Source organism: Microcebus murinus, chromosome 26 (assembly GCF_040939455.1).
Source record: "Microcebus murinus isolate Inina chromosome 26, M.murinus_Inina_mat1.0, whole genome shotgun sequence".
Classification (NCBI taxonomy): Eukaryota; Metazoa; Chordata; class Mammalia; order Primates; family Cheirogaleidae; genus Microcebus; species Microcebus murinus.
Genome location: NC_134129.1, coordinates 10119187 through 10144351, shown reverse-complemented (window position 1 = coordinate 10144351; position 25165 = coordinate 10119187). Strand labels below are relative to the sequence as shown.

Genomic DNA, 25165 nt, shown 5'->3' with positions numbered 1-25165 from the left:
GGGAAGTTCAAGATCAAGATGCTGGCAGATTTGGTGTCTGGTAAAGGGCCCACTTTCTGGTTCAAAGCAGCATCTTGTCATTGCACCCTCACATAGTGGAAGGGGTAGCTCTCTACAGGGCCTCTTTCATAAGGACACTAATCTCCTTTGTTAGGGATCTGCCCTCATGACTTAATGACTTCTCAAGGGCCCTGCCTCTTAATACTATCACACTGGGGGAGATTAGATGTCAGCATATGAATTTTGGGGGGATACAAACATTCAGGCCACTGCCACCTCCTTCCGGTCTTTACAGTGCCTCTGGGCAATTCCTGGTAACTTTAAAGGAAAGAGCCCTCCCCCCTTGCAAGCCATCAGGCCAGGAGGGAGAAAACAGATGAAGAATCTTGGTGGTTTGGATTCACAAGTGAATTTGACCACTTATTTTCGGTGAAGTTAAAGATTAAATTCTGTGCAACAAAGGAAAGCAGATTACTTTTCACTAGAGAAAATGTAAGCTTTTAAAATTAGAATATCATGAAGGAATTTGTTGCAAACAAACTAGCTCAAATACTTGCACAATAATGAGGTTTAATAAAAAGTATACTGTGTACAGAAAAGGAAGAGTATATGTTGTATAGAAAGAGACCTTTACCCCAACAATGAAATAGAGAAGGAGGAGAAAGAAAGCTCAGTAGGTAGGTGAGTAGAAGGCCTGAGAGATGTAGGTGGATGGTTGGATGGATGGAAAAGTAGGTAGAAAGATAAATGGGTACATAGATAGGAAGATAGACATGTCTTCAAATTAATGTTTTAAAAACAGTTTCCAGGTGTTTTTTTTTTGAAAGCCAACAATTACCTCAGAGCTATGCCTCCTGAAGCATATGAAAATATCCTATTTTTTTCATCTTTCTTAATGAATGCTATAAAATCACAATCTCTGCCCTCAGCTTGATCTCTAGCTTGCACTCAGTTTTTCAAATAGGAGTTTATATTTTCTACTTTGCATATTTTTAAAGAATTCATTGCACTTTATAATCTCACCAGTCTTTTTTTTTTTTTTTTATGTGAAATTGGGTGGCATTACGGTTCTGAATAGCTTCCTCATTATTTACATGCAAAGTGAGGTCAGCTGCCTACTTCATTGCCTGGTCCAACTATTATGTGAAAAAGAATTGCCCGAGTTGTCACTGAGAATAGTCTCTTTCAGTTTCTAACGGAAGTGCCTTTTCTTTTGTTTGTACACAAGCTACTGACAGATTTTGAGATAATGTGAGGTTATTCCTGCGTTTTCTAAAGAAGGAGAATATGAAGCTCTAGAAATGATGTTGCTATTTTACAATATAAAATAAGCCACTTATTTGCCCCGAAAGACTAGATAGATTGAATCCTGTCTCCTATATGTTAATTCCCCAGTGTAGATCCAGCATGGAATGTAAGCAAATTGCTTCTTAATTTTGTCAGAGATGGATGGGGTTTCTAAGACTTTAGACTTAATTTAACCTACCCCCAATTGTAAGAAAGAAGCATGTCGTTGCTTATCTATCCACTTGACTTAGATTTACAGCAAAATAGGTAAATCTTTCAAAGAAATGGTACCTATGTAGCTATGTACTTACACATTATGAGTAATTACTTCATCAATTGTTTTGGCCTCTGATTAATGATTGATATAATATCTCAAAGCTGATTTTAAAGGAAATTGTTTTTACTTGTGTCAAAACTTAAGATGTAAATAGTATCTGTCTCTGTCAAAGTTATTATTCTTAACTAGAGCTGTAGGGTTTTCCCTCCTCTATTTAAGTCCTAGATATAATCCCACCATATTAATATAAGCATGAATTTACTAATCCTCCCAAAACTCATAAAATTTCTCAGTATGTATGTGCTTATGTCTGAGAAATAATTTTAGTAGATTTTAGCAAAAGAGATGTCAGAGATAGGCATTTTAATGAGATCTCTAAGCTAGGATGTGTAGAATAACCTTATTTCCACCCTGCCTCTGTGCACAGGAAACTTGAGGAAGATTCAAGATATTGTATATTTTAATGCAAACAAGATCATTGTAATCTACAGTGACTGGAGTGAGAGAAATAAATAGGGTGATCGGAAGGAGAGTCACCTCAGATGCCACTGGAGGGGATGTGGTCAATGATGGCCAGTCAGATAATGTGGCCATTGAACCCAGTTGAGGTTACAGTGGCCACGGGGAGGATCCAGTTAATGGCGCCACCATCACGTTGAGTTATGTGAACAAGAAACCCAAGAGTGGCTCTCAGTGCCTCCCTGTCCTTCTTCTTGAACACCCAGTCAGACACAAGGCCTGTCAGGTGTACCTGTAAATCCCTCTCAAGTCAGGCCATTGCTGTTGACTTCTCCCCACCCTCACTACACCAATCTATAGCACCTTCTACTCAGCCAGGTTTTCTTTCCTTCACTCCTGAGTCTTCCAATCCATTCTGCTGAGCTTGATTTCAAATATAAACCTGGTTAGACCCCTCCTACTTAAACTCTTTAGTACCTTCCCACAGTTCTTAACATAATTCCCCAAATCTTCATCGTGACTTCCAAAGGACAATTAATCTATTCCTCGCTCATCTCTCCGCCTGGCTAAACTCTGGACACAGTGCCCTTTGCACAGTGTCCCTAAGATCCAATACCTGTTCCTCCTAAACCCTGTTCTCTCTGCCTGGAAGCTCCCACCCATATCCCAACCTAATTCCTTCTTTTTCCATTCCAACTCAAACAAATTAAACTTTCTTCCTCAGAGAAGCATTTCTTAAATTACTTCCTAACTTCATACACCAGGTTAAGATGTCTTTAAATTATTCTACCATGTGGGGCTTCTGTATTGCTCTGAACAAAATTAAAATTAAATAATTGTACAGTTAAATTTTTAATGGCTCTTTCCATTGCTACTGTGTAAACTCCTTGTAACAACAAACTAGATGTTACCACCGTGCTATAGAAATTCAAATGTTCCTCAAAGAACAAATGAGCATATAGGCTGAATGAATAATTGTTGAAATAATAGATGGATAGATAAATAGATACACATATATTGATCCTATTTTTGAAATATTAGATATATGTATTTAATACATATACACAAATGTATATAATTAATGCTATGCAAGTATCAATATTGGATCCTTAAAGCAGAAAAAGATGTGTTTTTCCTCTTTGTTGTATCCTGTAGTAGTCTGTCTTCTAAAACCATGGTTATTCTAGACTTCACTTTTTATATATCATATTCTTGGCTCAGAGAGCCATTTCTCAATAGCACCCACCAGAATCCATCTTACCTGGTCACTTCCAACTTTATTTTTTAAGACTTCGTTTGGTTGTTAACTCTTCTTGCTCTCCCTCTTCCTTTCCAGGTATTTATTGCCCCTGTACTGTATTCCCATAATACTTCATAGAGATTTATATTATTACAATTGCATTGTTGAATTCATATTGTCTGTCTTTATGTACCCTACCCCAATCCCGACTGATAGAATGTAGCTTCGGAAGGTCAAGAGCTATGTATGATTCATCTTTATTTCCTCAAGAAATAATAAGTGTTCAAATAATTGTTGAAAGAATAAAAAATTGTTACTTTGATTTATTCATTTTTAAGATAACAAGAGGGCCTGTAGTCCCAGCTACTCTGGAGACTGAGGCAGGAGGATCACTTGAGGTCAGGAGTTGGGGACTGCATAAGCTATGATTGCACCTGGGAATAGCCACTGCATTCTAGCCTGGGCAACATAGCAAGATTCCATCACTAAAAATAATTTTAAAAAAGTAAAAAGTAAAAAATTTTGAAAAAGATGAAGAGAGGGTCAGAAAGAATAATTAGTTATAGCAGTTTTCTTTTACATTACAAACATACTTTTCATATTTTTATTGTAAACATTTTTATAACTTATTTGTATTTCAGGGTTTTTTTTTTTTCTTACAACTTTTTTATTGTTGAACATTGAGTTTCAGAGTTCCTTTGGAGTATTAAATAAGTTTATTCTTTATAAGAAAACACTTTTGAACGCTAAAATATAATTACTATTTTTAAGATAATACACTAGTGATTTTCATATTTGACTCACTGATTTATACTATACTATCTGTTATTGACACACATACAGCCAGCTGAATTTCTTATTATCTTTTATGTTGAGGAAAGTTACATTTTGATTCATTGGTAATCTACATTCTCAACTTTTTCATTACTGTACATAAAGTTTAAATCTTTGTAAAAGGGAATTACATAGGCTTTCTTTTCCACCTTATCATTTTCCAATCTAACATTATAACATTGAAGATTATGGTTGCATAACTACATAGAAATTAAAAAAATGAATTACAATATGAAAATAACAGGACTATTATTTATTTTTTCTCTGTTTGATAACTAATTTTGATTGGGGCGCTAAGCTCCGATTGGCAGATTGGTAGGGTGTTCCTTCATCCCCCGGGTGTGGCAATTGCTCAGGCACCCATATTTGCCCCAGGAGGACCGGGGTTCCCTCACTGTCTACCTGACACAATCATTCCACTTTATTTGTTTCTTTAACACTCATTCCTATCACAAACATTAAGCACCTCGAAGTAGATGGCGATACCCTACCTATTTGACTAAGAATTTTAGTTGTGCCCTTATAGCTTTCTGAATGCCCATTAGGGAGGGAGCTTACAAAGAGATGATCTCTCTGTGATCCAATGTTCTATGTCAGCTGACATAGAACAGAAAAGAAAACTATTTAAAAAAGAAAAAAAAAGAAAAGAAAACTATTTCTTAAATAATGACACTATTAGTATATTTAAATAGTAATGTATTAATATTAGTAATATATTAATATTAATATTAGTATAATTAATATTAATATTTAAATAGTAATAAGAGATTAAAGTTTGGATAGATATATATCAAACCATTAATCTCTGAAAAGTAGGAATATATAGAGGTGAAAGAAGAGACATTCATTATTTTCACATTGCATCCTTCTATTTACCTTTTCTTGTTTCTCATGACTTTCTTACAAACTAATATATATTCCTATCTTATTAGCTAGGGATATCAAATTTGCTCAAGTGATCATGGGGTATTAGTCTTTGTCTCTTTTAACATCTTTGGAGTGTTGACAACTTCATATATTCTTGTAGCATGTACTTAAAAAATCAACATGTAGTTTCAGAAAAGAAAAACACTAGGAACTAAGCAATAGTTTATTATCCAGTGTATTGGGAGCAAACTTTCTTATCGTATACTAAGCAGACGTAAATCATTTTGTAAAGCAGGGATTTTATTATGGGTAGAATCCTCGCAGAGCTTTGCAGCTGGTGAATATTCATTGTGAACTAATTGCTAAACTAGGCACAAAGGAAAATTTGTACCTGTCTCTAAGAACTTAGAATATGGTTGGGAATTCACAACACGCGCTCATCAAACTCCAATTTAGAATCTCACAGAGAAAATATTAATAATATGGCAAACTTTGGACTGAACCACCCAAACAGATAATTCAGGTGAGAATAATTTTTAGAAGGAAGATTCCTCTCAGGAGGAGCTTCCTGAAGGCATGAATTTAAGCTCAGGTTTTGAACAAAAAGATGAATGAACATGAAAAATTGGGGAGCATATTCCAGGTGAAGATGGAGTTTAATAACTGTTTTTTACCTCCGTGATTAAAACGTACATGCAAAAACAATTGTTATTAATAAAAGAGACCAGTGAAAGCATTTATGTAAGATCTCTTTCCTTTGTATTTTGTTTCAAAATTTTAGTTGAAATCTGGAGAGACAGCTGCCAACATTGCTAGAGAGCTGGCTGAACAGACAAGAAATCATCTGAATGCCGGGGATATCACCTACTCTGTCCGGGCCATGGACCAGCTGGTCGGCCTCCTGGATGTTCAGCTCCGGAACCTGACCCCAGGAGGAAAAGATAGCGCCGCCCGCAGTTTGAACAAGGTAAGGGCCTCAGTTATATGCCTCTTTAATGTTGTAAAATCTGGAAGACTTTCCTGCTTAATTTTCTTCCTTCTCTAGAATTCAATCATTCTAAAGAGAATCATTAGCTAAATTCAATTCACTTCATTATTTCATTATATTAGTTGAACTATTTGGTTCTTAATCTAAAGAAACAATAAATGATAATCTTTCCATGTATGTTTTGAATTTGACAGTTCTGTTTTCCATAGCAGTTCCTCTATTTGTGTGCTATTTTGTATGCTATTTTGTATGCTAAATTCTGATAGGGTTAATGTGGATAAATGCAATTTATGTTGTTTCTTTTTCTTTTCTTTCAAATTTTTATATTAAAACAATTGACAACTAAAAACGTATATAATCTATAAGTAGAAATTTTACAAATAGCAAGAAGAGGCTATTAATAATCCATTATAGATGTTTTTAAAATGAGATAATTTAACTTAATGATACTTTTAAAAAACTCATGAAGCAAATAATTAAGTTTTAAGCTTTACTTCCTTTAGATTTTGAAATCACTCAGATTTTGCATCACTTTCACTAAAATTTCAAAAGTTTGAGTGTATTTCTGCAAATTTGAATTATGAATAATGAAAAGAATTTATTTTCCTTTCAATTTCAAGGAAAATATATTTTATGAATTTGTATTTGTATTTGAATAAATAAAATGAGCATTTATTATGTAAACATATGAAATATATTTTATATCTGTATAAGGAATATCTTTCTTTATGTAACACAATACCACATGGTTAATTAATGCCATGCTAAAAAAATATTAGCACTGCTACTATCAAATGACGTCTTCCTTGAGTGGCCTTAGTGTAGTAGATCAAATGATTCAATGATTGAATGATTGAAACTGGATTTTAGAGCCTTGAATATCATGATAGTCTTACTAGTTAAAAAAGCAAGAATTCAACAGCAACAGACTAATATTCCTCTATGGAATTCACGAAAAGTGCATTCTCTTTTAGAATTAAAAAATGACTTTGCAGAATGGCCTTTTAATATGTTTAGTTCTTCTGTGTCTTCCTGGGTAAGAATTTCACCCATCAAAATGAAAGAAATTTTTAAAATAATGATCATTCAACATGGAAAAAATCAGATATTTTATCTGGACAATACAGTGTTTTCTGTAATTTCATCTTCAGAAAACAGGTATAGTTTTATCTATTAGACAGAAATCATTAAAGGTTTTTTTTCATGCTGAGCATAAAGGAGTTATTTTTGTCACTTATGGTCCTGATATAGAATCACAGCCAATCCCCAGATAGAATATAATCCACAGCTGCCTATATAATCTGGGCATGCTGTGATTTTAATGTGTTATCACCCAGGCTGACTGGATGCTATTAATGAGCATTGCTGCCAGCTATCCTTATCATAATGTGCTGAAAGTAGTAATTTCTATTAATGTTACATATCCATATCATGACTTGTTATAGCAATACTTTGTATCTTTATTTAAAAATGGTGTTGATGTCTGACAGTATCAGGTAAAGCTGGCAATTAATGTCACATTCTAACTGGCTACAGCTAATCAGCTTGCCTACTCTGAATATCAAATAACTACATAATGGGCAAATTTCCATTTGTGAAGCTTTTTAATGCTCTCTTTTGTTTCCCATTTGGCTCTTTTCAATTGTTTATATAATGTGGTTTGTCATATGTTAATTTGCATGATGGGGTAAGGAGATGGGAGGGCAAAGGTTATTCACATGCTTGCTGGCTTGCTCTCATTTCCTGTGGTTCCCACTTTCCCTGAAGCAGTTATAACCCATCAGACCTGCAAAGTCAACTCAGTACAAATCAATTGTGCTCCACATTGAAATTCTGGAGGGTTTAGAGTCCTGCAAACCAGGATTCGAGTCAGTGATCCAAATGACAGCCCTGGCAATTTACTTGCACTCATTCCTCACTTAATTCTTTAGAGAAGTAACTGCTGTATGCTCATTGAAGAATGCATGAATTAGAGTTGGGAGAGTATTAGACACACAAAAGGCATCAGAGTAACTGCTTCTTAAAACCGGGTAATTTTCTCCTTCAACAATCAAGGCTACTGACGAAAAAAAAAACAAAAACAAAACAATAGGGAAGAGGAGAAAAACCCACAATCTAATTTATAAAATTTTGGCTCATTTATGTAAATAGGGTAAATAAGCTGTTATTATTCATTTCATAACCAGGAAAAAAATGTTTGGGACTGCATATGAGTTGCTATCAACCATTTGCCCATCAAAACATCACTCTGTGTGCAAACAAACAAAAATAGACTTCTTAGCCTACCGAAGTTTCTAAAATATAAAATTTGTTTTTTGGTTGAAACTGTCAAAAGAAATTCTTCAAGAAATAAAAGCAGTGATAAATCAGGAGATTAATCGCATTCTTTTAATCAGAAGTCATTTTTCTTTTGATATTCGTCCCTTAGAATCAAATAGTCATAATGAATGGGCATGTCTATTTTCCCGATAAACAGAAATTTTTGTTATGTATGAACGAACATATGATTTGTGGTACACATGAACCAGCCATATTATCTATAAACCACAAATAACATCTCTTCAAGAAATGGGTTCCAAACTTTGGCATAACTTCCTTAACTTTGTATGTCTTCATTTCTTGCCCATGAATTAACGACTAACCTGGTATGAAATGGATTGTTTAAAATGAATGAAGTACATCGATTTTGACTAATGTCTACTGAATGTATTTGGAGTTTTCTTGCCATCATTAACAGCCTTATACCATTCAGTTTCCACTTGGCTTGTTCTGAAAGGGTGTTGGCTACTGTTTTTCCAGCCACAGCTTACGTTTTGCTGCTGCTTAGCTTTCATTTTCTTCCAGAAAGTAGTAAACGACAAAATAAGGTGTTTTGTGTAGATGTGTTCTTTTATTTTTCTTGTTTTCTTCTGTCACTAACTTGTTTTTTCTATTCTGTGTTTAATCTGCTGTCTTAATGGATTCAGCTTCAGAAAAGAGAGCGCTCTTGCAGAGCCTATGTCCAGGTACTTTCTGCGTTTTTATAAATGTGTTAAGTTGTTGAATGTCTCTGTTGTGATGGCATTGTATGGACATCCGAGGGAAAAGTGATAATGTCGCCTATTGAACGAGAGGAATTTCAGGGAGGGCATGAAAGGGGGTATGGAGAGACATGAAGGAGTATATGCCAAAAAGAAATTTAGCAGTGCTAATGCTCTGTCAAACAAGAGAACCACAGACTAAGAAGGAGGTACAGCTTCAGGTGTGAACCCTTTGATCATCACTAAGAAGGTGAGTTGGGTGTAATATATTAAATCCCTAATTTCTTCATAGAGGTGGGCATGAAAACATTTTATTTATACAACAGGTCAGCTGACATTTGAGTAGCAAGTCATTTAGAAATGAAACTCAGTGTCTTATAAGACAATAAATAGTCCAGAATACTTGGAATGTCATTCTGCTTTTCCAAAATGGAACTGTTTATTGGCTCAAGGCATATTTGTGACTATTTAAGTCTCTCACTTATTGCAAAAATTTTAATCCCAATGTAAATATAATTTTTTATCTAGCATTATGTTCTAATTTGTTTCTCCCTACCAAGTACTAACCAGGCCCGACCCTGCTTAGCTTCCGAGATCAGATGTGATCAGGCGCATTCAGGGTGGTATGGCTGTAGACTGTTCTAATTTGTTTCTAAGCAATAAACCATTCCTGTGAATTTTATATGAAAGAAAGCAGTCGCAGAAGCATGCTCCCTAGTTGACTTTTACAAAAAGGGAGTGAAGGAAGAAAGGAGGGGAAGAAGGGAAGGAGGGAGGAAAAAATATGAAACTGTGTGACTGTAAATTTTGTGTATACATATCAAAGCATTCTTACAGCAGAAGCACATCTACATTTAAAAAGAGATGCCTGCAAGAACTAAGTTAATGTTTATGAGATTGGCACTACAAAAACTAAACCTTATCAGTTAATTCACAGTTGAACATAATATAATATGGGGCATTGACTTTTTTTAACCAAAACTCCTAAGAAGTAAGGTTAATAGAAATGTTAAATATTGATTTGTTCATTTATACTTTTCCAATGGTCTGAATATTCACACCCACTATCCTTCTGGGTAGTATAGAACTAGGAATTGGATTTATAATTAGGAAATAACTTAGCATAAAATCATAGCAAAAGGAACTAGGTGGCCTTAGGGGAAAGATGGTCAAATTATGAAAAGCTCAATACAGTAAACATTTTAATGAATAGAGAGATCTCTGTGTGCTAGCTATAGCCGTTTGCTTAATTCTGGCTGACAAGTTATTTTTCTTTCAGCTGTCCCTGTTTTAAACTCCATACATAAATTTCTTCATTGCCTTTGCAAATACTAGTGAGCAAAACAAATATAGTACAGTCCCTGCCCTAGGATTTTACCATCTAGTAGAAAATATTGATTAATAAATGTTAGCATATTAACACTTCAGATGAATTAAACTAATGTTGAGTGGATTCACCATTCTTTAATTATATTCTCATCCTGGGAATGTATTCTGTCATTTTGATTGGATTTGGTGTTTTGCAAGTCTCCTCGGCAACATGAAAACATATTGCAAGTGATCTCTATAAGTCAGTTAAATTTGCAGACTTTCTCTATTAAATGTTGCTTCAACGGGGAAGGAAAGATTTATTTTCCTCACCCATTGCTAGGTTCATGGCTGAGGCCCCTATAACAAAAGACAGATTTAACAAAAGAAAAGCGTACAAGTTTATTTAACATAAGATTTATATAACATGGGAGCCTTTGGAAATGAAAACCCAAAGATAGGGAATCCTGTATATTTGTATGCTTAGGTTTGATGAAGAGTGAACCGTCATGAGGTAGTTTGATTGGACAAAGGAGGTGTGATCGAATGGTAATAAAGTGGAGAGAACTTAGCAAGGCTGTTTGTTCACATTTTCTTGGCATCTCTGTGTCTTTGGCTCCTTTCCTCTTGGTATAGGGAGGGCACCTCTCCAAGGGGGATATTATGACCTTCTTCAGGAGAATGTTAGAAAACTCTTGCTCAGTTTTGTGGCCTGCTTCAGGGCAAGAGGACTAAGGGACAGGGGGGAGGGGGAAGAGGGAAATAACCTAACTACTTCTGCTGATTTCTCAAATAACAAAATGCCATATTTTGTAGTAACATGTTATGAACCTAACAGATACTTGCTTGGTTTTACTCTCAGGATTTCTTTGCAGAATCAGCAATTATTAGATTATTAAGTATGGAATGTCCAATTTCCTTAAGTACTGAGTTTAACAGTTGATACCTCTGACATTTCACTGTGATAATTCTTGTTTTATTTTTATTGTGAAGGTACATCCTCAGTCTTTCAAATGCACATTTTGGCTTGTGATTCTCTTTCAAAATTTTTTTAGAGCAATTCTTGTGAAACCATGGATAAGTCAAAAATTCATGTTATTTTTGAATATGAGTTATATTGTGGACCAGCGCAGTGCAGACAGCTCAAAATATCAACCAAGTGTATGGGAAAGATGTGGTTAATGAATGCACAGTACATTGATGGTTTGAGGAGTTCCATTCCGGTGATTTTAATCTTTAATCTGAGACCGAGGTGGGCAATGATGAGCTGAAAGCTTCCATTATAGCTTTCAGCTCCACTGCCCATCTCAATTTATGCATGAATTAGCAGCAAGGTTTGACGTTACTATCCCAACAATGTTGGACCATTTGAAACCAATGGGCAAGGAACAGAAGCTGAATATTTGGATACTGCAGGAATTAAATGAGCATCTGAAGAGAAATCGTCTTGAAGCTTGCCTTTCTTTGCTATCATGACATAAAGGTGAACCATTTCTATACTATGTTGTTACTTATGATGAAAAATGGATTCTTTTTGACAATCACAAGCATTCAGCATGATGGTTGGATAAAGATGAAGTGCTGAAACACAGTCCAAACCAAATATTCATCAGAAAAAGCTAATGGTGTCTGTTTGGTGGTCCAGTGCTGGTATTATCCACTACAGCCCCATGAAATATAGTCAATCGATTACAGTGATGTCTACTGCAAGCAATTGGACAAAATGATGAGAATGCTTGTAATTAAGCAGCTGAGATTGGTCGATAGAGATAGGCCAGTCCTCTTGCAAGACCACATGTTGCAAAAAACAATGCTGCTCAAACTACAGAAGCTGGATTTGGAAACTCTCTGTCATCCACTGTATTGACCAGACCTTGCACCAACTGGCTACCAGTTCTTCCAGGCTTTGGGCCAATTCTTGCAAGGAAAAATATTCAGTTCTCAACAAGCTGTGGAAAATACCTTTTCTTATTTCATTGCCACTCTCCAGGCTTCTTTGCTGCTGGCATAAGCAAGCTACCCTTAAGATGGCAAAATGGTGTTGCTAATTTAGGCAAATACCTTGATTCATCTTACCGCTTCTTGTCTGGGATGTAATAAAGTAAACTTTTGATTTGAAACTGGACATTTAATATTTAATTACCTAATTTTTTTAAAAAAAAGAATGAAAAAAATAGTTGTTATTCTTGTGCATGCCATTCTGAATTTGAAGCCATTAGGATAAGGATAATAAAGACATTTGTGAGACAGTATTTTAAAAGGAAAAAATTGAACATTGAACAGAGATTAGGAAAATAAGGTTTTAATTTGCGTTTGACTATATAAAATAATGAATCTTTGTGCATAAGAAACTTCAGGTTTATTTTTCTAAGGTTTTGGTAAAGAAATTTCTTTGGAAGTTATATATTGGTATAAGTATATATATAGGTATATATATGTGTAAATATCGGTATAAATATTTATGAGATAGGTATACGTATACTCTCTGTGTGTGCAATAAAGAAATTGAAGTATTTTTTTTAGCATTGAAAGCTGAAGATCATTTTTGAGCTGAGCAATATTAGGATTGTTTTTGATTGCAATCTATGTTATCCTTTTAATGGTGCCTTTGGGATAATTAGCCTTTAGGTATTTAAACCTATGAAATGCATGGTCATTCAAACATGAATCTCTGATGGAAAATTAATAGCACAGTTTATTCAATGGCTGATTTCCTGGTGCCATAATTGAATGACTGTGAATAAATGTTTCAGCTATTTACTAAACATCTGATAAGACCAAATACAAACAGAATATTGGTGGAGCAGCATGCTTTGCTCACTAATACACAGCACTACTTCTGTTTGTCTTAATGTAGATCATTATTCCATGAAATTCTAGAGTGGATAATACTTTATTCTTTGTCTAATTGAATTTTAAAGATTTGTTTTGTGTACCCTATTGTTTCTATGCTCAGAGCACATTCACAACTATCTATGAAATAGGTACAAAATACACTTGAAGTGCTTTATGCATTACATTTGAAATAAAATGATTATTTAGTCATCATCAGTTTCTTTAAAAATAATGAAGTTTACATAGGTGCAAGCAATGCTTATTCTAGGGTTGATTTTGATCCTTTAAATCCATTTAGCTTTCAATTATTTAGAGGTTCAGTGTCTATTTTATAAATTACGTAGATCCATCTTTTATATCTTCCTGCTTCCAACCTTCTATTCATTTTACAAATAAAAGCACAGTGGAATTTAAACTGTCAGCTCTGATAACTGATCTGTAGATCAACAATTAAAAGGTGATTGGCATGATTTTTTAAATATATGAATCTTCCTAAAAGTGCTTATACTTGCATCCCACGAATTTTAACTACAATAGAACCCCCACATTGAGTCCAATATGTTTTATTTTTCTTTATTTAGCTGTAATTTTAGATTATACTGCAATCCTTATTGACTATCAAAAGATAGAAATTGATATGTGTAATAGTGAAACACATAATTTCCATTTCTTAGGCATAATATTGTGGGGAAACTTCCCCTTTGCCCAGGAAGGGGAAAGATCAACTCACAATAAGAGAGATTAATAAGAGAAAGAGATTTATTGACCATGTACATGGGGAGAATCACAGAGTGATTACCCAATTTCCCAGTGGGGTCTACAAGTTTGTATACCCTCAGTTTAGAGGAGATGAGGAATATAGATAATTCTGTTGAGTGGCAATAAATGGTTACTAGCGAGGATAAATAGATACTTGGGAGAATGAATGGATGGGGGGAACAGACTGACTTATAAATGATTCTCTTTGCAAATTAAATTAACCTAAGAGACAGGTATTATCTTTAAAATGAGTTGTGCCATGTCTGGTTGCATTCTTGACCTTCTTTTCTGCAATATATTGAGATAACAGGGAGGGGAAAGAAAGTCACGTGTTCTTATTGATGCATTTGTGTGGTTTTATGCAGATAGAAGAAAGCCCCTTCCAAGGCTTGTTGATCTTTAAGGGCCTTCAATTCAAAATACTCTTGATAGCAAGGAGTCATGTTTTGGAGTGAAATTTCCTGAGCTCCTTCAATACCTTCATTTAAGAGTAGAGTTTTAAGTTTTATGCCAGAGAAGACAAGTAAGGTTTGTCTTAAGCATGCATATTACATAGCTGCTATTATATAATATTACCAGAAGGGACCTTAGAGATGAAGATGAGTTAGTTGAGACCTAGAGGAGATAAAATTGTTACTGAAAGCTTGGCACTTGTCCCTGAGGCCACATCAGAAGAACGAGGACAAGTGGTTTGAGGAAAAGGAAAGGGAGGTTTATTAATTTGCCAACAAATGGGGAGGATGAAGAATGAAGATGAAGAATCTCATCTTAAAGTGCCATCACCCTAACGATAAACAGAAATACAGAGATTTTAAAGGTGTGGGGTTCAGCTTCAGAGTATTGCTATTTAACTGTGGTTGATGGTCATGATCGACCCCATCACTGGCAAAGACAATCTTGTGACTTATGCTTAGGCAGTTCCACTGAGCAATCTCCTGTGGTACCAAAAACAAAGAACACTGCCCTTCTGATCACTGGCCTCAGGCAGGGATGCAGGTTTTAATTCCCAAGAAGAGGGACCCTTTATCAGGCCATTCCCTCTGTTACAAATTGACTTGCTTAAGGTCACACATCTAGCACTGATGGGACCATTGCTGCTCTCCTGACAGGTGTCCTGTGCTTCTTGAGCACCACGATAGAGAATAACAATATTTTTTTAGTAAGAATAAATATGTATATTAGCCATTAACTATGTGCCCATCATTATGCAGAGCAATTAGCGTACACTCTTATTTAATATTCATAATGAAGGAACTCAGGAAATTTCACCCCACAATATGACTCCTTGGTATTCCGAATGATGGCTCTTAGAGATCAAAAAGCACCAAAAGGGGCTTTCCCTTTATCTGCATAAACTGGACTGACCCAATCAAAAGATCAAAGGGGCAATTGGCTTTCCTTCCTCTCCCTGTTATCTCAATATGTTGCGGGAAAGAAGATCAAGAATGCAACCAGACCTGGCCCAAATTATTTTAAACCCCATACTGGTCTCTGAGGTTAATTTACAAGGCAGTCTGTTTCCACAACCCAACCCATTTGTCCTCCCTACCATCATTTGTCACCTCTAAAGAGATGTGCCCCTCATCTCCCCTACCCCTCCAAAAGGGCAGGTATAAAAATATCTGAACTTCATGGGGATATTGGGTAATCACTCTGTGATTCTCCCCATGCACATGGTAAATAAATTTTCTCTTATTAATCTGCCTTGTCAGTTGATCTTTCAGCGAACTTTCAGAGGAAATGGGAAGTTTCCCCTCATCCTACCATGAACACCCTGTGATATATTTATTGCAATTCTTAACTCACAGATGAGAAAACAAGGCCCGGGGAGGTTGAAGTGACTTTTATAAAGACCACACAATAAAAATTGAAGGGACAATTAAGGAGGCCGGTGCAATTGAAGCAGAATGAAAAAGAAAAGAATCACAGGGTATGAAACTGCGGTGCAGCGAGGGCCCAGAATCTGAAAGACCATTGTAAGGACTTTAGCTTTTATTCAGAGAGACCCAGTAAACCATTGCAGATTTCTGAGCAGAAGATGACATTATCTGATGTGTCATAAAAGTGGAGAATAGCTTACAGCAGGAAAAGTAAGAGCTGAAGCAGGTGACAGTCACAGTCACTTGGATTAATATATTAATGCTGGATACTGAGATAATTATTCAGATTCAGGATTTTTTAATAAAGTGAAAGCAGAGATTTGCTAAGAGATTGTATGTGAGGTGGCATAGAAAGAGAGGAGTTGAAATGACTCAAAGTTTTTTTGCCTGAGAAGAATAAAGTCACCATTTATTGAGATGGTCTATCTGTGACCAATTTGAGAGGAGCAAGGAAAGAACTTCATTATGGGGCATATTAAATTTGAGATTCTTATTATATATGCAATATGTATTTGAATATGCAATGTGTATTTGAATATACAAGCATAGACTTCAGTTGAGAGGTTAGCTTAGAAATAATCAATTTGGTAGTGTTATGCTTAGAGCACTTAAAGCCAATGTACCAGATGAATTCTTCACAGGAATGAGTGTAGAGGGAGAATAGAAAAGAATTTAGGACTGAGCACCACGACACTGTAGTATGAAGAGGTCAGGGAGAGGAAAAGAAACCAGAAATACAGAGTAAGGAGTAGTCTTAAGGAAGGAGGAGGACCAGGACAGTATGATACTCTGGGCTCAACTGAAATTCTTATTGCAAAGAGGAGGAAATGATGTCAAGTGCTGCTGAATCTGCCCAGAAATGCTGATACAGCTTTCCAAGAATCAAAGCAATGCCAACTTTTGATTAATTTTAAAACGTTCAAAGCCTAGATGTCTATATTATTACATGGAATATCTAAACCTTTTTGCCCATTCCTTTCATATTTTGTGTGTGTTATTCATGCAGACTGTCTGTGAACCGAAGTTGCTACTTGCACCTTTGACAAAGTGCAAATTGAATTATGGCCGTTTTACTTGTGTGTCTTTCGTGCATAAGACAAGAAGCATTCTAAGCTCCATTTATACTGCTAGGGAAGAAATTAATGAGTATTTTCAAGTTCCTTGTTTGGTCACTTAATTGGCTGGGTGACAAAGAGCTCTGTGGTGCATGTCAAACAACTTTCAGAGTCCTCTAACGATTTGTGCTTTGCTTGACTTGTGATACTATTCTGTGTGGCCTGTCAGGCTGGATATCCTTGTTAAAGTGGCTAGAATAAATTGGTCATTGTATGATCAGTGTGCATACAATGTAGGATATTAACTACAGCAACAGGGAGTACTTTCAGCAGCTCTTTCAAGAGATTTCGATGTTTGCCCATAAGTATCAAAGCCAACCCAAACTTTCATTTAGTATAATTAAAAGGACATCTGAAAGTAGTTTGAATCACAGCAGGCTCTTGTGGTTTGGTAACCCTTTGTTAAAACCCTGTGAACTTAATATATTTCACAGCTTGATAAATCTGCACTTGATTTATGTCAGTAAGAGAGAAAATATAAATCTGCACCCTGCGTGTTTCTGGTGCCCTGAACCTATTGTTAAAAGACACAGAGATCAAAGAAAGTGACTTCCAACTACAAAACCAAAGTACTGCCGTTTTCTTTAGATGAAGCATAGTTATAAGAATCCTCTTCTATAAATTGTAGTCATTAAATGCTACTACATATAAAGCAATCATTGAATCAAAAGACAGTAAAATCGTATGTAATATAAGCAGAGTAAATCATACAGGTATTATTTAAGAGCTCGAAGAGGTCAATTCATAAATCCAATAATTTGAAGACCTGCAAAGGACAATGACAGATATTAATGATGGAGATTCCACTTTGACGTGGAAAGAACATCATTCTGGGATTCTCTCAAAATTCCCCTGGCAAACAGGTCAGGTCAAGCAGAGATGGCCACTTTATAGAATCATTTCAGCTCCTTCCATTTTGCACATTTCCTGTTAATAAACAAATATCCCATCTGCTGTTTTTATATACGTGGTTTGTGAATGCTTAAGGAAGTAATTCTAATGATGGGAGGGGGAAGTGCCCTTCTGTTTTTAAATAAAATGTTTTCATCCAAAACAAAAATATTTTCTCTCTTCTCTTCACCAGCTTGTATTCTCTTCTCTCATTTAATTTCCTGATCACAACCTGGGTCACTGCTTAATTGAAAAATTTTTATTTAATGTACATTCTATGCATCATTGCTTTCTGAACATATATTTACTTCAGAAAAGTTTGAAATACATAAAATATAAATAGATATTATTTCTATGCAAATGCAAGAGAATACACATCAATTTGCTTTGCTATTTCTTTAATAGCTTTATGATTACATAGCTAACCAGAAGGAAAAAGATATTAAAAACAGCATTACAGATTTAAGATCCTACTTTCTGAAACTATCATTAGCTTTTTAGGTACAGGTCAGAAAATAAATGGAAATTTTAAAATGTAATTTGCAGTAAAGTATTTGCCTGATGGCTTGGAACCAAACAAATGATTTTTTAAGACTGCTCCCAACAAAGTTACAATTTTTATATTTTTCCTTATCTAATGTATGAATTTTGTACAGCTGGTCGTAACAGAAACTTAACTATGGTAGCTTAAACAAAGCAGGGCTTTATTTTTGCACATAAAAAAATGCAGATGAGGCAGTCCAAGATTAGCTTGAAATCTCCATGAAATCTTCAGAGACAGGCTTTGTCTGCTTCTCAGCTCCGCTATCTTGAGCACATGGGTTTCCATCTTGAAGATGACAAGATGGCTAATTAGGTTCCAACAATCATGCCGTGCTAATCTCCAAACAAGGAGGAGGAAAAGGACAAGTAACTGAAAGATTTTTCCCTTTTAGTACTTTCTAGAAGTCTGACCCAACTGCTTCTGATTGTATCTCATGGGCTACTCTATCTGCATAGCTAAATACTACATTAGTAGGTGTAGCTTTGCAGGTGGGCATAGTGTCCAGAGATTCTAACACAAGAATATTAGGTAACTGCTATTCTCAGATGCAACTAAAGTGATTTTTCCTTTTCTTATTTAATGATGCATAATGAAATCTTTTCCCAGATTTGATGCAATAACCTACCATAGATTTACTACAATACTAGAGTTAGTTTTCAACTCTAAATATAGATTATAATGTTCTTTTGATTGTTCCGTTAGTCATAGTTTGAGATTAATCATTTTATGTAAAAAGTGTTAAAGCTATTTCAAATTATTCTCAGATTGTATTTTTATTCTTTTTAAGTAACTTTTTGAATAACTAATATAGGTACCTGGCTAAAAATATAAAAGACAGAAAAATAAATATGGCTCCTTCCCACTAGAATCTCTGTATTGTTACTACAGGACAGACCACTAACGTTGTTGTCTATTCGATTGGTGCCCTCTTAGAGTTATGTAATTCAGTCCTGCCTCTCACTTCTCTCCCAGGCACTCAGCTCTCCTTCTCCAAAGCAATCACTGTTATCAGCTTTTAAAATATCTTACCAGAGAAGATTATGTTAACTCACATCCACTTTTTATAATGTTTCTTTATGAATCTTGTCACACAATCACAAAACAGTGTTGTTCTCCTTGCCTAGAATAAGGAGTTTGGGAGAAGCTTGTGGCAGACCCACACAATGGCTTAGCATCCTGCATTGGAAAAGAATAGATTCCATAGAAAGAATCTCGAGGTAGATTTGGGTTGTGGTTTTTAGCGACAAAACAATTTAACTCTTCATCAGTAAGAAACTGATTGCAGTAACTACTACCCCAAATAATGGAGTATTCGTTAGTCACAGAAATAGTAACATATTAATAAAATTTTGTACTGACCTAGAAAGATGAGTGTGACAATATTTTCAAGTAAACATAAACAATTAAGCAAAAAACAACAGATAACAGCATTATTGTAGAGATTTCATTTGCTTGTGTAAATATGTAAATATTTATAAGTCTGAAAAGATTCATAGCAAACTATCAAAAGTGATTCTCTTTGGGTGGGGTTGTGGTGGAATTTTATAAATGGATTTTCAGGTTTTAATTCATATACTTTTGTGTTCTTTAACTGTTTACAAGCTTGTCCTTTTAAAACTAATAGACATTATTTTTTGGAACTGATTTGGATTTGTAGAAAAATTGATCAAATAGTACCAAAAGTTCCCATATACCTCCCATATATACATGCACATTTTCCTCTATTATTCCCATTTTACATTAGTATGATTCATTTGCTAAAACTAATGAACCAATATTTATATATTGTGATTAACTAAAGTCCATAGTCAGCCCTGGTACGGTGGCTTACACCTGTAATCCTAGCACTCAGGGAGGCCAAGGTGGGAGGATTGCCTGCCTGAGCTCAGGAGTTTGAGACCAGCCTGAGCAAGAGCAAGGCCCCATCTCTACAAAAAATAGAAAACTTAACTAGGCATCGTGGTGTGTGCTTGTAGTCTCAGTTACTCAGGAGGCTGAGGCAGGAGGATCACTTGAGCCCAGGAGTTGGAGGTTGCAGTGAGCTATGATGATATCACTGCACTCTACCCAGGGTGACAAAGCAAAACTCTGTCTCAAGAATAAATAAATAAATGAATTAAAAAGTCCATAGTTTATTCAGATTTCTTTAGGTTTTTACCTACATCCTTTTTCTGTTTTAGGATGCTGTCTAGGATATCGTATTACATTTCATTGGTTCTGTTAGGCTCTGGCAGTTTCCCAAACTTTCCTGTAAGTTATGCCTTTGTCAGGGTCAGGAAAATGTATTTGCCATTAAAAAATGATAAACATTTAAAGAAAAGCATAGATTTATTCATTCATTCACTCAGTGAGACAATACTTCTTGAGCTCTCCTTGATCAGGCACTGTTCCAGTTGCAGGTATTCAGGGCTAAAAATGAACAGGATGTCAGCTTTTGTAGAGCTCACATCCTAGTTCAGCAGGCTGAAGTTTGGGAAAGAAATAGACAGTAAATCAATGAAACAAAGTAATAAAATAAGGTGGCAGAAGTACTATGCAAAGAATTAAAACAGAGTCATGCGATTGAAAATGGTGACTGTAGTTTGTGTGAATCAGGGAAGTCTTTCTATGGAGGCGATAATGAAACTGAGTTCTTGCTATTCAGCTTTGTACCTCTCTGGAGAAAGGGCACTTCAAGGTCAGAGGCCGCCCAAGGCAGAGATGGTCAAGTGAGAAGTGGTTGGAGAGTTCTGGGAATAGAAAGAAGATCAATATGCCTGAAGCACTGGGTTGAAGGAAAACTCAGTGGCAGGAAGGCTATGCAAAAGAGTCAAGCATCTGAATGGCATTAAAAAGCATTCACCAGTGTCATGACATACCTTTACAAGATGATTTTGATTGCAAACTTGGTTTTTTTCTGATGTCCATTCTTCCAACTTCAGCTGTTACCTTTCTATAAAATGATGATTCTCAAAAAATAATTAACCAACTGCTTTCTACATTCCCAAATTCTTCTGTTAATCCATTCCCCCTACGGCTAAGAAATGCAAATATGATCATGACTTGACCCTATTCACAGACTGTCCGTTACTCTCTCTTGCCCTTTAAGGAAAACTCCCCTTTTGGAACTAAACAGTGCTTGAGTATCTGACTCCTGTTGCTAATTTCTCACACTGTTAACTGGCCCCTCCTGTTTGAATCCTGCTCTCCCAAACCACCTATGTTCATGTCTCTGTGCCTTTGTAGTCCAGCACCTTCTGCTTGGATTAATCCTACATTTGCTATCCTTTCTCCTTCCCTTCATCTCTGTAACTTTGACTTACCTGGCAACACCCACTTCATATGCCAATTACTCTAAAGAAGCATGCTTTGTCCCACTTAGCCTGGATAAATGCCCTCTTATGTGAACTTATAATACTCTCGGTTTTCCTCTATTGCAGCAATTATCAAGCTGTATTTTAATGTCTCTTCACTCCTCTATCACTAAGCTGCTTGGGAAGGCACAAAGCCACTTTTATCTCTGTATCCTCAGGACCTTTCAAATTGTACTTAGCACATAAGAAGTGATCTCCAAATACTTACTGCGTAATTGCAGCTCCTGATGCACATTTCCAGTTGCTTACTGGTATGTCCATTGCAACAGAAATCCTGACAGCACTTGTCAACACTCACTGTTGCCAATCCCTCTCCTCTCATTTTTTGCTTAAATTGACCTCATTAGGTTTTCCCCACACCACTTCACTGAAATGGCACTTGTTGGGATCATTAAGGACTTTGTGCTGCTAAACCAATGGTCAGTAGTCAATCCATATTTTACTTGGCCAATCAGAAACATCTGACATAGTGGATGGCCCCATCTTCCTTGACATACTGTCTTCAAGACAACTCATTTGATTGTCCTCACTGCTAAATGACACTTCTTTCCAACCTCCTTGGCTGGTTCCTCCTCTTCTCCTTAAACCCTTAAACCTGAAATGCCCCCTTGCACAATACTTAGTCATCTTGTCATCTTTTGATACAGTCACTCTCTTGGTGATCTCATTAATTTAAATACCACCTATATGCCTATGACTCACAAATGTTATCTCCGGCACAGAGCAGTCTCCTGAACTCCAGAATTAATTTTCCAACTAATTTCTCCACATCTCCACCTTGTTGTTTAACAGACACCTCAAAGCTTCCATGGCCATAACTGAATTCCTGACCTTCACTTGCAAACCACTCATCACCATCTCAATTGACATGGTTCAGCCCCACCTCTGCTGTTTTCTTTCTCTTTACTCAGAACATGTGCCATGTTGAGGTTTTAGAACATGTTTTACATGTTCCCACTGGAGGATTTTTATTCTGGTTGTTCCCTCTGATTGGAAAGCTTCTCCTCTAGGCTAACTCTCTCAACTACTTTGTCTTATTTGAATTGCTACATTTTCAGAGATGCCCACTTACACCATCCTATTTGAAATCACAAGCTGCCCTCTTCCCCCAACCCCACCCCACATTCTAGATCCCCTATTCTGCCTGTTTTTCTTTTATTTTACATGGCACTTTGCATCTTCTAACATTGTATAATTTATTATTTGCTTCCCTTTCCAGAATGTTCAGTTCTAAGATTATTTTAATTATGAATAAATATTTCTGCTTTGAAGAAATTATGTAAAATTTCTTTTTATATGAGAAATTATATAAAATTATATGTAATTAAGAAATTATATACATAAAATTATACTGATTGTCCTTCAAAAACATTTCTGTGTATTTTCTCTTTATTTTACAACCATTCTACCAGTTCCTGGAGTGGGGTCGAAACTAGAATTATTATTAGTTCGATAAGGAGAATGTTTTGGATACTTTCATGACTGAGTTACTTTTGAAACTGATGAAAACCCTTATTTACCTTGATTTCTTTTTTTTTTTTTTTGAGACAGAGTCTCGCTTTGTTGCACAGGCTAGAGTGAGTGCCGTGGCATCAGCCTAGCTCACAGCAACCTCAAACTCCTGGGCTCAAGCGATCCTCCTGCCTCAGCCTCCCGAGTAGCTGGGACTACAGGCATGTGTCACCATGCCCGGCTTATTTTTTTCTATATATATTAGTTGGCCAATTAATTTCTTTCTATTTATAGTAGAGACGGGGTCTCACTCTTGCTCAGGCTGGTTTCAAACTCCTGACCTTGAGCAATCCGCCCGCCTCGGCCTCCCAGAGAGCTAGGATTACAGGCGTGAGCCACCGCGCCCGGCCTACCTTGATTTCTGATACCACACCCTTCTGACTGCTTACTCTTTTATCATCATTGTTTGGACTATTCTTACTTCATTTTCTTGTCTGTATTGTTAGCCTTTCTGTGCTATCAATGCTTCTCCCTCTAATCACTTTATCTGGGTAAAGCCAAACATACCAATGGCTTCAGTAAGCCTACTTAATTTATGACACCTGAACTACCTGTCAGCAACAGATAGCTTGTGTACGCTTCAGGCCTATCTAGACCCAACTCTATTCAGGTTACAGTGATGGGTAGATTAATGACAAGTATGCATTCTGAGAAATGTGTCCTGTAGACATCGTGTGAACATTATAGATTGTATTTACACATACCTGTATGATATAGCCTATGGCTCCCAGGCTACAAACCTGTACAGTGTATTACTGTACCGGATACTGTAGGCAATTGTAACATAATGGTAAGTATTTATGTAAATGTAGACAAGGTACAGTAAAAATACAGTGTAAATGACAAAAAATGGTACACCTATATAGGGCAGTTCCATTTTAATCTTAAGGGACCATGGCGGCATATGTGATCTATCATTGACCGAAACATCATCATGTAGCACACTTCTGTACTTTGCATTCAAAATAGGCAAACCTGAATTTATCACATTCCTCGCACTCTCCACCACCCCACACTTATATCAACTATGTTTTAAAAAACAAAAATTTGGTCCTCTTTATTACCATTTTAAGTGAGTGCTACCTCATTGCCTATCTCAAATGCTATGCTTTGCACTTCTTTGTTTTCAGTACCAACCAACTTTAATCAATCAACAAATCGTTTTAAACAAATGATGTTAACCAAATCATTTAAAATCTTTGGAATCCCTGCTTCTCTTTATCTTCAAAACCAGAATGCTTGGATTTGAAGCATTCAAATCCGGTTTACCCTATATTAGCTAATTAGTCTTTAGCAAGTTATTTAACTTCTCTAAGTCTCCATTTTCTCACTTTAAGATGAAGATAATAATAATTTCTACCTCATTGGGATATTGGGAATATTAAAGGAGTTGATGCAGAATGACTGCATTATAGCAGTCATATTGGGGGCTGGAATACACTCACCAAATATTAACCATTATTGCTGGGTGCGGTGGTATGCACCTGTAATCCCAGCTACTCGGGAAGCTGAGGCAGGGAGGATTGCTTGAGTCCAGGATTTTGAGACCAGACTGGACAACATCGCAAGATCCAGTCTCAATAAAAATCATTAAAAAATTTTTAAAAACCAAATATTAATCATCATAATGTATTTATACATTTGTAATGTATCAATCTATTACACTCCACAACTTTAATTTTTTTAGTGACCATTGCTTTTAGGAAGAGTTGCAAACACTTTAATATGGTTTGCTAGCCTCTTTGGAATCTAGCCTTCACTTACCAATCTTGTCACTTGAACCCCTTGCACTCTTTGCTCTACAATAAGAAAAAAAAATTTTAGGTCCTCCAAAATGCCTATTCTCTTTCACTTCTGTGCCTGTAAGCACATGCTGTACCCCTCGCCTCTGATCACTGTTGAATTTCAGCTTGCAGTTCTACTTCATGGAGACTTAACAATACAGAGCTTGAGCCCTGTGTTTCCATTGTTATTATGCTTGTCATGTTGGATTTTA

At 35.9% G+C, this 25165-nt stretch overlaps 1 protein-coding gene across 15 annotated transcripts in view; it reads left to right on the top strand.

Moving 5' to 3' along the window:
* The window catches only part of ADGRL3 (adhesion G protein-coupled receptor L3), a 780724-nt gene that overhangs the window by 605351 nt on the left and 150208 nt on the right, over nt 1-25165 (top strand). For 11 of the 15 annotated variants that reach the window (XM_075997934.1, XM_075997936.1, XM_075997922.1 and 8 more), the window contains 2 exons: nt 5746-5931; nt 8919-8957. In XM_075997934.1, the coding sequence (XP_075854049.1) occupies nt 5746-5931; nt 8919-8957 (225 nt within the window). The remainder of the gene's footprint in view (nt 1-5745; nt 5932-8918; nt 8958-25165) is intronic. The other 4 variants (XM_075997926.1, XM_075997928.1, XM_075997924.1 and 1 more) reach the window with 1 other exon arrangement.